This window comes from Anser cygnoides, chromosome 21 (genome assembly GCF_040182565.1).
Source record: "Anser cygnoides isolate HZ-2024a breed goose chromosome 21, Taihu_goose_T2T_genome, whole genome shotgun sequence".
NCBI lineage: Eukaryota > Metazoa > Chordata > Aves > Anseriformes > Anatidae > Anser > Anser cygnoides.
In genome coordinates this window covers 5,305,048-5,317,120 of record NC_089893.1, presented here as the reverse complement: position 1 = coordinate 5,317,120, position 12,073 = coordinate 5,305,048, and the positions used below count along the sequence as shown (strand labels likewise).

Sequence of the window (12,073 nt, the reverse complement as noted above, 5' to 3'; positions counted from 1 at the left end):
AGTCCTTCTGCCTCTCACTTTGGAGGGGGTGGATGGACTTTGGCATTTGTGATGGCCCCGACATCAAGGAGCAGTCCAAGGCCATGGACCTACAGCATCTCCAAGGGGACATCATGGCATGGCACGAGCCACCACCTCCCACCCCAGCCCTTGGTGGCACCTTTACCTTGACCTCCGAGAGGCTGGCTCCTCCAACCTTCACCTCTTGGCCTACCACCTGGATCCGCACGACGCGCAGCCCATTGGGAACGTATCCTGGCTTCTTTTGGCTGATGTCCACCTCAATGAAGTCCAGCTTCTCCGCACAGGTTTTAAGCAGCGTGTAGGAGTGCTCCAGCGGATAGGGAAAGGCAACGCCATCAAATGTCTGCAGCACCTGGTTCTGCCCCACCAGGCACAGGCTCTCCCGCTTGGGGTAGCAGCCCCGGTAGCCGTTCTCTATAGCGCAGACCTCTCCTTCGGGGCAGGTGATGTTGAAGCACTTGGCCTCCCCACCATCCTCGCACTGGCATTCCACCGTGCAGTCCGCTGTGGCCCAAAAAGACTCCCCGATGGTGTAGTACCGGCCGTCCACATCACAGCCACACTTCTGCACGGGGATGCAGCGGTCGGCACTGAGGACGTGGCCCTCGTCACACTCACAGCCCTCAGCACATGGGGAGGCGCAGGACAGCGGGGCTGTCAAGTCCGAGCAGGAGGCAGGGCAGCTGCTGGCACACACCGAGTAGTGGCTGTGCTCCGGGCACCGCACGGCCTCTGCTGTGGGTGCAGAGGGGACACAAACAACAGGACGGGCATATTACTATGTGGTTCGGGGCCACAGACATCGTTCCTATAGACCCACAGCAGTGGCAGTGTGAAATGACCCAGGAACCCCACTTTACAGCAGATTTGGCCTTGCCATTTCTCTCCTGTGCCTTCTCTATTCCCTCAATGCAAGCAAAAGCTTCTCCAAAATAGTCCCAGCACGGTCGAGCCTCCTGCAGCAATTTAATGCCAAAAGAGGTGGGTGGGCTGAGCAGCGTGCTGCCAGCCAGCCTGCAATCCAACCCAGCCTCCAACATCACAGCAGCCAACTTCTGCCTGGCCTTTTCTGCCCTTTTGCTATCACGAGACTCTCACACCACCGAGGGGAGGGATCGATTGGCTTTTGCTAGATCCGCTCTGCCTTGAGCAACTCCCTCCCCTTCATTCCTCCCATCTAGATTATCTCCCATTGAGATTATTTCCCATCCAGATTATATCCCGTTGAGATTTTCTCCCATCAAGATTATCTCCCGGGAATGAAGGCAGGCACCCACGAACACTCCCAGCACGAGCACGCCAACACTTACCACATCCCATCTGGGTGCGCCACTCTCCCACCGGGATGCCCAGGGCTTGGCACACCGCGGCGTACGCCTGCACGGCTTGGCACAGCCCGGTGCCGTTATCCCGCGCACTGCACAGGTCGTAGACGCAGCTGTGGACGAAGGCGGTGGGGTCCACGACAGCACCGCACTCCCACAGCGGCCCGCCGCTCTTGTTGATGAAGCCGCAATATTCAGGGGAGAAATACAAAGACTCGGTGGTGGCGTCACAGATGCTGCAGTTCTCCACGCAGCCGGGAGAGCACTTTCTCTCGGGGTGAGGCACTCGCCAGCTCTCACCCAGCTCCGGCACGGACACGGCCAACCTCCCATCCGAGCGCAGGGTATCGTCCTCGGGGTCTTTGTTGTAATTCCCACAGAGACCGCAAGTGCCATTGATGTACGTGCCCGGAACAGAGACAGAGGCATAGTGTTGCCCATCATAGGTCACTAGCAAGCCAAAATCAGTCTCCAGAGCTGTGGACAAGCCACTTTGGTAGACTTTTATTGCGCCCAGCTCCAGGGAGATAGGTAAGGACACCACCAAGTCATCCACCTGCAGGAACACAACCGCAAGACTGAGCCATCACATGAAATAGCAAGGGGTTTCAGACAGGAGCAGTACAACCCTGTGTTTACAGATGCGTGCAGAAGGTCAGCCAGCCATCAGTTAGCCTTAGGCCTCTGTTGACCTATGGCTTTGCCACCGGTGCTTTCCACCCCATACATTTCCCAAGGGGAAAATGGAGCCCAGAATGTCCCAAGGCCAGTCCCATGGTCCTGGGGCTGCCAGCACGGTCCCACCATCACCTTGGAGGACCCAACCCATCAAGTTCACCCTGTTCAGTGGGGCTCTTACCTTTGCTTTCCCAAAGCTGCCCTTGGGGAGGATGATCTTGTGTGAGTAGACCTCCACAAAAATGTCCCTCAGCCAGGAGACGGAGGAGCCGCCTCGGTTCTCGTTCTTGGCCTCCACGTTGAAGTAGGGCAGCTGGGAGCCTGGCCAGCACTGCCTGGCGAGGAGGTATGAGCAGGAACCCTGGAAGTGAAAGAGGAAGCCGTCGAAGGTGTGGTAGTGCGGATCTCCGAACACCACGCAGGTGCTGCTCTCCACCGGCACGCACTGGAAGAACTTGGTCTTCAGTTCGCACGTTTCAAAGGGGCCGCAAGCCACCTCCTGGCAGAAGATCTCGTTGTTGAAGTCCAGGCAGCGGCACTTGGTGGTGCAGTTTGAGTTGTCCCAGAAGACTTCCCCTTGACGGAGAAACTGTCCTAAAAATGCATAAAAGAAAAAAAAAAAAAAAGGAAAAAGAAAAAAAAACACGTTGCATCACTTTTCGCTTTCCTTAACAGAGGAACCTCACCCGCAGTTAGAGGCACGGTTACATCAAAATGTGAATTCCTCAGGCATGGCTCCATGTCCTACAGAGAGGTCTGCAGGTCGTATGCCCACAAAGGGACCTGCTGCAGGGCTTCTCAGCTGCTTTTTGCACACTTCTGGCAAAGCAATGCTATCACAACTGAGCTTTCAGTGCGTCCCGCATCCCGTTTGAAACCTCCCCACACCAAAGTGCAGCAATCGGTGTGAGCACCGCATGGGCTGGCCGATTGGTGGGTTATTTCTCCTGGGTTTCAGTCCTTCCACTGTTATCAGAAGCAATTCAGTCCCGTTCCAAAAAACCTCGTAGTGTTAGGAGCCCAAGGAGCTGCTGGTAAGTAACTTCCACCCCACACGTCGGTGGCGATGGGAGCCGATGAGCGATCACCCAGCCGGCAGACGCGAGAGGCAGGGAGAAGACGGCAGAGCAAGGGTGGCAGACACCCGTGAGAGCTTCCTCCCCTCCATATGGCTGTCTTTCACACCTCTCCTTTACGCGGATTTCACCGCGCACACTGCCTGCTTTACCTCTCCTAAACTTTTTGTTCTCTTCCCCGCCTGCTACAAAAAAATGGTGTTTTACAGTTCCCTGCAATGAACATCTCCTTATGTGAGATCTGCTGCACCAACCATCCTGGTGCGCGTGATTGTGGCAAACTGGAATTTCAGGATTTGTGAACCCAAAACCATTCTGGGGCTGCAAGAGCCTTTGGGTCATCCAGGTCATCTTTGGTACAACCTGAAACCAGGCCATAAAGAAGCTGGGCATCCCGGAGCAGCATCCAGCAGCAAGCAACACCTCCCTTGTTACACAGACTCCAAGAGTACATAACACAGACTCCAGGAGTACATTGGGTGCTCCTGACAGCTTTGTTTGTCAAAGGGCAATGCGATGGTCACTCCGTGGCACAGACCCCGTGGTGTCTCATTTAATCCCTTTACATCTCCATGCCACCGGTGACGCATGCACAGACACTGTATTGGTGCAAGGGCATGGAATTTATCGTGCCCAAAAAAACTACAGAAACAAGGGAAAAGGGACCACACTGTCAGCATCCCCATCCCAGGGACAAGAGGGCACAACCGTCCCCCAGGTCTTTCCCATGAATAAAATAGCTTCACAGAAGACTCTGTCTAAGACAATTATTGAGGCATTTCTCACATCTCCATCAGCACTGCAGCAATTAATCGAGACAACATCCAGGTGTTGTTTGATTCCTGAGAACCTCTCGAGCCCCATCAGCTCTTGACTGTGTGCATCCAGGCAGCAGAAATGGAGGCTTTTAGCAACGCCTTGCTGATGAAACCACAGGAGTGAAACCAAGCAAGCACTGGTGACACCTTTGTTCGCTGGTGGTTGAAAGCCGCCCAAAGCTTTATGGGCCCCTCTTGTTTTTCTCAGAGCTTCCAAGTCAGGTCTCAGCCGCACTGAGAATTGGCCAAAAATACGCACTGCAAGCCCATTCTCCAGCTGTCCAAGAGTCAGCACGCAGGGATGCAGCAGAGTTGGACAAGACATGCCCATGCGGAGATGAATGACAAACCTCTCTGTCCTCCCCACTCAGGCAGCATGACCTTTTGCCATTCTGCACCCCAAAATCACCATTCCTCTCTTACCTCTCAAGCTGCAGCCGTTGGCTGGATCTATTTCTCTGCCATCTATTTTGAAAGCCCAGCGCCCAGGCACGTTAACATTGGTCGTTTCTTCTATATTGACTATGTCTGGGGTTCTGGAGCCTGGGATGCTGAAGAAGTTGGTGACATTTCCACCGTTGAAGCCAGCCTAACACAGAGAGAGAGAAAAACCCATCACACATTCATCCTCGCTGCAGGAAAGCAACGCTGCGTTTGTGCACCTCCCTGCTCACAATAATTCCTGAGTATGTTGTCTTTCATCTCAAAATGTTTTTTCAGAAATCTTGGTTTTCAGGTAGTTTGGATGTGAGTGAAAATCTCCGCAGGCACTACAAGCAGTACAGATCTATATTTACATCTTTATGTATGTTTAAATATAAATGTATGTAAAAAGTTACATCAGGGAAGCTGTGGGCAACCATCAAAGAGCTTGGGAGAGCTGGGGACACAGGGCCCAGAGTCTCACCTGGGCCATCACCCCGCCGAGCCCGGTCAGGGGGTCCCCTCCGCTGGCCGTCCCCGTGGTCCAGCTGATTTCCTGGTAGTTAAATATGGCAAAGGACGACACGCCGTCGGTGATCAGCACAGCTTGAAAAGTGTTCACCTGGGGAAAACATCAAGGGATTCACAAGGTGAGGTTGCTTTTCTCCTGATGCCCTTCTGCCACACTCACCCCTTGCCTGGGCAAGCTGCAGGAGCACGGCAGGGACTGGGATCAGGAGCAGAATGGGACCCGAAGCACGCTGCCTCTCGGCGCTGTGACACCAGCTGCCCCCATCCCCGCCAGCCCTTCCATCTGGGAAGGCAGCAGTGCTGTCTTCAATCCAGTTCAATGCCAATAGATGGCAGCAAGAGAATGAGCTTGTGGAAAATAAGCCCTCAGCAGGACTCGGGCTGTTATGACCTGTTATCTTGCATTACCCTGCCTTAGCTTTCTTCCTTGACGTGTTTTCTTACCCAGTTCCCTGCTGCATCCATATTCCACAATGCTACCGGTGCGTTACGGCCAAGGCAGCCATGTGGATTATGTTTTGCCTGGCTGCCACATCCCATTGCTACCTGCTAAATCTGCTGATCGGGTCCTTCCTTTCGCTTGAAATGAGACTGCATTTCCAGCCCCAAACACTCCGATAAATTCAGAAAACTGCAAGGCCAGGCCCTGTACAAGAAGAGCACGGCCAGTAAGGTGGCATAAAACCGAGCTCTTCATTTTGCAGTTGCACAGAGGGAGAGAAGATGCCCATACCCTGCAGGTATCCCCTCTATCCATGTAAATCCAGAGGCAGAATTCACCCAGGGGAACATCACAGAGTCACAGAATCACAGAATTCTAGGGGTGATGGATCATCATTCTAGGGGTGATGGAAACATGATGGATCCATTCCAAATCACGATCTCAGCAGAGGGCAAAGCATGCATTGCACCTCTTATAGATGTCTCCCTCTGGGCCTGATGTCCAGAAAATGTTTTTCTTTGCCCTGCTACCAGGGCCACGGGCAGCCCTTGGGACTCTCACTGCAGGCTGCGGACCACAGCACGCCCAAAATGTCCCCAGCACCATGGGACAGAGCAGTTTTCTGTCTCCCATCGCCTTCTCATCCTGCCTGGAGGTCTGTGATTGCTTTACAGCAGAGACAGCACGTTACTCCGAGCTGGAGCATACTCTGCCTCTGCAATAACTGCTGTGGCACCAAGAGGGACAGACCCTGCTCTGATGGGAGCCTGCATGGCCCCAAGAGGTTGCAGATCTCCAATATTCCTCATTAGGAATATGTTCATGAACCACAGAAACTTCCCAGTCTGACACTTGTGGCCAGAAATGCATCGAGCACCCTAACCCTATTAAAAAAAAAAAAAACAGCTCTTGTAAACCAAACCCATTTGCTCCGGAGTCACCGAGAGACTGCAACTGCAGCATCCCCAAGGCCACATTCGCAAAATTGTTTTCTGCAGCGATTCTGCACTGCGATGAATTTCCTGCTTAAGTTGCATTGTGCTATTCCACGTGCCAACCCGGAGCCTTGGCTGCTATTGAGTGGGAAGACTGCTCTATAACAAAATAAATTGCACTGTGTTGCAAATGTAATTCCTCGGGCAATACACGAACCTCTATATTGCTTGCTGTCTGCAAATATATATATGTATTTTTTTTCTGCAAGTGCTGCCAGGACTGGCAACAAATATGCATTAAATTTTGAGCCTCTCTAACAAATGGAAAAGAGCTGAATTGTTTATCAGAGCCAACTCCTCGAGACAGAAGCGGCAAACTTCTGGCACTCGCAGAATGCACACAAATACTAAAAATTACTTTCCCAAAAAACAGTATGGAGAGCTTACTTGCTGCCTGCACCCCAGCCTCCTGGGAGGGGTCCTGCCAGCAGCACAGATCTCCCAGTGCCAGCTGCTCGCAGCAGTTTGCAAGCCTTTCATGTCTGCAAAAACATCTCAGCACCATCGCTATCCTCAAAGATGGGACTCGCACCCGTATGGAAATAAAGAGAGAGATCACAGCCAAATCCCACATGTGACTCTGATCACCCTGGACGGGTCAGCTGTCGGCATGGACATGCTGCCAACAGCCCCTCTGAGTTTCCCCTTTCTGTTTCAAGCACAGGCTTTCAGAGCAGCTGTCCTCCCCCTTACACCAGATGCCCTCGCTGCCCTCCTGAATTAGCGCTGTGCCGCAAAAAGAGACGTCAGGATTTGAAACAGAACTTGGGGTCCTGCATAAAGGCTTTTAGTCTGAGGTGCCCGTCCACAAAAATATCTCTGCGTTACCACTGTGGTCAAGGCACGGAGGGAGGCTGGCATCTGCACAGCCACAATACGATGAGGCCGAATGATCCTAAGTGGCGTCAGAGCCGTGTCTTGGCACGCTGCCTGCCAGGCGATGCTTTCCCTGGAGCTCTGCGAGCACTAAGCAGGGCTCATAGACAGAAGGACAGGACTGTGGTGCCCAGCTACAGGAGGACAAAGCGACCTACCCAGCTTTACACCCCGGTATATATTTGTACACAGATGGATGCACAACCATCTACCACCACCCATCGAGGCACACGGCCGATTGCTCTTACCGGCGTTGTGCTGCTCCCTCCGTAGAAAGTGACCTCCTCCCAGGTGACGATGAAGACCCACGTGGCGGAGAAAGAGGACATGTCCTTGAAGTGCTTGCGGACATCTTTGGAGGCTCTCCTCAGCAGCTCAGGGTCCGTGCTCTCCCTGTAGTAGATCTCCCCCCGAATGCCGTTGTGCACGTCTGCCCAAAAGGGCGCGACAAAGGCCCGGCCATCCGTCAGGGGGAAGGCCTCCGGGGTGAACTGGCTGACCAGGGCGTTGAAGGAGATCACGCCGTTGTTGTTGACCTGCAAAGAGGATGGGGGGATTGGAGAAAGTTGGTTCATCAGAAAATGGGGGGTGAGCGTTTTGGAGGGGGGGTGGTTTATGGGAATGGCAGCCCATGAGAAGTCCCGGGCAAGAGGCAATGGCCTCAAGTTGTGTCAGGAGAGGTTCAGTTTGGAAATTTCGAGACATTTCTTCTCGGAAAGAGCAGTCAGGCATTGGGACAGGTTGCCGTGGAGGTGGTGGAGTCACCATCCCTGGGGGTGTTCAAGGAAAGGTTGGACGTGGTGCTTGGAGACATGGCTTAGTGGGTGACACTGGTGGTAGGGGGGTGGTTTCATGAGATGATCTTGGAGGGCTTTTCCAACCTTCATGACTTTATGATTCTGTGATTCTATGATCTAGGCGCATACACCCTACTGGTGGAAGCCAGCACGGTGACACCGACTGCATGCAGGAAGCCCCAGGCAGGACAAAACCCTGAAAAGCCTGCAAAACTGCCCAGCTTCACCATCCCCTTGCACCGCCTGCAGGAGCCCATTTTCCCTCTGCCAGGTTCCTGCTGCACCATTGCTTGAAAACAGCAGCAGCCTGCCCTTGTCGTGGGCACCTCCACGTGCAGCCAAACCACCACCTCTTTTTTCCTTGTGGGTCTCTGCATGTTCTTGTTTCTTGTCATGTAACAGGAATAATGTTCCTTGTGTCAAGCCCTGAGCTTTGCTGTACCATTTAATCACCTACAAAGACAATTTATTGCCTTTTATATTCCTTCCCCTTGAACATTAGCCCATTAACTATACCTTTGACTTTCTTAATCATAAAACCTATCAGTTCATGAAATCTAAGAACTTGTCAGGTGGGTGCTAATAAATCTTCCCATTCCTGACGACAGCGAGAGCGCGTTTAAAATGCAGCAGCTAATGGCTAGGAAAAGAATAAAAGGAAGGTCTGCTGCGCCGCTTACATAAACGGTTCTGTACGGGGCTCCGAAAAAGATGAACGGGATGGAGAGCTTGATCTCGGGAGAGCTTCCGTCATCGACTTTGGGCGTTCTCGTGTCGTTGTGCCAGAAGGGATACAGACTCGCCATGGCGTGAGCTGCGAGGAGAGAGAGGAGGGAGTCCTTACGGCTAAGTGGGGACCAGTCCTGGCTTTTTGGAGAGGGCACGGTGGGGACCCTGGCTTTGCCTGCCCCCAATGGCAGGGGCACGAGAGAGAGCATTGCTCAAGGGTCCGCCAGACGGGCTTACAGCTCCCAGCAGCACGTTTTGCTTTCTGCATGACTGTGCCCAAGCCTGTGCTTCAGCGTCATGTCGGTACAGCACCCATAGCAGCCCCACTCCCCCCAGGATGTGCCGGAGGTGCTGCTTCACGCCGTGCTCAGAGAGACCGACCGAGACCCAGGGCGACCCCACGGCCGCGCTCCTCCTGCCCGTGCCCCGCAGCCCCAATCGCAGGGCACAGCCCACATTGCTCCAGCCCTTCCTGGCACGGGCAGGTTTCCTGCTAAAAGGCTCTGCTGGTGAGCGTAACTGCCTCTCCTGGAAACATTTTAGGAGATGCTTTTGATGTGTGGCAGCACAAGCCTGCTGCTTTCTACCAGACTAAAATCCATTTTCCAATCAGCTCTCGTCACAAGCAGACACTTCTGTCCCCAGGGCACGTGTCCTTCCCTCGCTGCAGCCCCTGCCAGGTCTCTGCCATCATCTCATCCCCCGTTTTTGTCAGCTGCCTACCAGCGTGGCTCCTCACCCAGCAATCGGGGACTTTGTGCCCTTTCCTCCCCCTCCTCCCCTCTTTGATGTAGAAGAGCAGCGCGCAGCCCTCGTGACATTCGATCACAGCTGTTGGGAGCCACCGGGCTCCGAACAATCACGGCTCTGTTTACCTCGATTCGGGACATGCTTTTATTTCCTAGGTCCCAACCTGTGCCCCTCGGAGGCCTCCAGCTGCAGGCAGCTCGCTGGATGGGGCTGGGATGCTCTCTTCAAGCATCCTGCTCGAGGCTGCCCGGTGAGCATCGCCGGCCGACCCTTCCTTGTGGCTCCAACCCAGCCTTAGTGGGGAAGGAGACAAGGGGAAGCTTTGCCTGACCTGGCTGCATCCTAAAAAAACACACACACGACCCAAGTGCCCCGCCAGACATAAAGGGAGGCGACGTGTGACAGCGTCCGCAAGCCTGGTTTCAGAGATATATCCAAAAACTCCTCGCTGGCAGCCTGTAAAGCCAGTCATTTCACAGCTGCTACACAACTGACGGGTTATTACAGCCGAGGCAGAGCTCCCAGACGCGGATTTGACTTCTTCTCTAAACAGGGAGCTCAGCACAAACTTCCCAGGGCCAGGTCCCTCAGCAGTGCTGGTACAGCGCCGCGGCGCTTTGCATGCGGCACGGCGCCTCGCCAAGCACCGCCGGGCCCCGCTGATAATGATTTTTGCCTGGGTGGCGTTTCTCACGGCTGAACCGGTCGGCCTCATTTTCCGCCTGAGGACGCAGAGCCCCAGCTCATGCCCGAGCTGGGCTCAGCCCCACGGCTCCTCAGCCACCAGCCTGGGGAACGGCTTCGGGATTTCGCGGCTCCCTGTTTCCATCCTGGAGGTCCTGGGGTCAGCCCCACGCCCAGAACTGGCCACAGGGTGCAAATCTGCCACAATATCAGCCTAACGTGGCTTTTCTAGTCCGTAGCAACTCAGCTTGCCCTTCTTTGAATTAACATGTAACCAAAATTAATCACCCCATGAGACCGAGGAGCTGCTCCTGCGCTTTTCACCACCCTAGCAGACCACAGCTCAGGGCTCCCACCCGGCCCTGTGCAGGTCACCAGGACTCATCCAGCCCGGTTGTCCAAACCACCTCGCACAAGGACGTGAGAACTGGGCAGGAGCTGCTGCAGATGCCCCTGAGACCCCTCCAGGCCACGGCCACGTCTGCTCCTGCTCGTCCCCAGCAGGCACCCGAGGGAAAACCTGACTGCAAGCAAACCCTGACATTTCACTGCTGCTCATTGATTGACTCCTTATGTGGCATTGGCTGGTCATTAGAAATTCTTCATACTTTATTTTGTAGCACTGGCAAGACCGTCACAACCTCTCGAACGCACCCTGTGTGCGCATACAGACCTCCACACGATGTATGCACCCATACATAAAGTGCTCACCGAGGCCGGCATACCCGTCGGCTTTGCTGCTGACTTCGTATTCAGAGCAGCATTGCCAGCTCCTCATTTAGCCTAAACTATCCGTGCTTCATTGCTCTCAATGAGGCGAGGGCCATTTGCGCGGGCGGGAGATCCGTCTCCGCCACGCAGTCTGTCCCTGCTGCAGATCCGGCGCCTGTGCTCACCCACCGGGGCACACAGACCTCCCGCGTGGCCTTCACCCTTAAAACCTGCCAGCCCTCTGCCCCGGGGAAGTGCTAAATCCGCCCTTGTACCTGCTCCAACCGAGGGAAAGGGAATTTTCAGGCTAAAAACCACCATATTTTGTGGTCCCAGGGCGCGGCACTGCTCCGAAGCTTTCCCCTCTCAGCCGGGGAGCGGTACTAACCTCGGTGCCGCACGGTCATCACCAGCAGGGCCACCCAGGTCCCAAGAAACGATCGTTTGTTCATCCTAAAGGGCAGAAAGAAAGGCGGACATGCATCACTCCCACGGCAAATCCCATCCCCGACCAGGCGCTGGGGGATGCTCGGGCCGTGCAGAGCTGCAGGTCCCTTGCCCGCCAAGCAGAGCCGAAATGCCTCCTTCGTTAAGGGCCATAACGAGACCTCCCTGGTGCTAACAGGAGATTGCCCCCCGGGTATATCACAACAAGCCCATAAGCACATGGAAGAGCTGCTAATTTCAGGAGGTGTCGGGAAGTTGCCAAGAGCCCAGTGGCTTGGAAGCAATTCCTGCCCCCCGGGGGGGAGCCTTGAGACACAGTCCCACCGGCCCCCCGTGCTGGCTGCTGGCACGGCGATCCCCAACACCTCGGGCTGGAATGAAGGAAGCACAAACATTTACACAGCTGGGCACCTCTTGCTGCACAGGAATCAATGAGAGAGACAGAAGCAGATACGAGGCTGGGAAACGGAAAGCGAAGTCCTGTGCCAGCGTTAATTCCTTCCGTGCCTAATGCAATTTGTTAGTCATTATTAATCCAATAGAAAATATCGCTAAAACACCTGCTTTGATTTCTTCGCCCGTCGTTTTCGCTCGCTGCACGTAGGCACGGCTCGGGCACAGCTCGCAGGAAGGTATCGACTGCTCCCAGCATGTGCGTGCAGGAGTACGCGAGCAGCTTCAAACTACACCTAAACCTTGTGTGCAGCCTGTCTACGCCAGCCTCTGGATCAGCTTCCCTTCGCATGGCACTTGCGCTTCAATTACAT

The 12,073-nt window shown here is 54.5% G+C and overlaps 1 protein-coding gene across 1 annotated transcript in view; it reads right to left on the bottom strand.

Annotated features, from left to right (window-relative positions):
* Window positions 1-12,073, bottom strand: part of LOC106039810 (tubulin-specific chaperone cofactor E-like protein) — a 50,851-nt gene that overhangs the window by 12,549 nt on the left and 26,229 nt on the right. The window contains exons 8-15 of the mRNA XM_066981342.1: window positions 11,248-11,312; window positions 8,666-8,799; window positions 7,437-7,724; window positions 4,829-4,966; window positions 4,345-4,510; window positions 2,209-2,621; window positions 1,335-1,905; window positions 167-759 (exon numbers count right to left, since the gene is read on the bottom strand). Coding sequence (XP_066837443.1) covers window positions 167-759; window positions 1,335-1,905; window positions 2,209-2,621; window positions 4,345-4,510; window positions 4,829-4,966; window positions 7,437-7,724; window positions 8,666-8,799; window positions 11,248-11,312 — 2,368 coding nt within the window. The remainder of the gene's footprint in view (window positions 1-166; window positions 760-1,334; window positions 1,906-2,208; window positions 2,622-4,344; window positions 4,511-4,828; window positions 4,967-7,436; window positions 7,725-8,665; window positions 8,800-11,247; window positions 11,313-12,073) is intronic.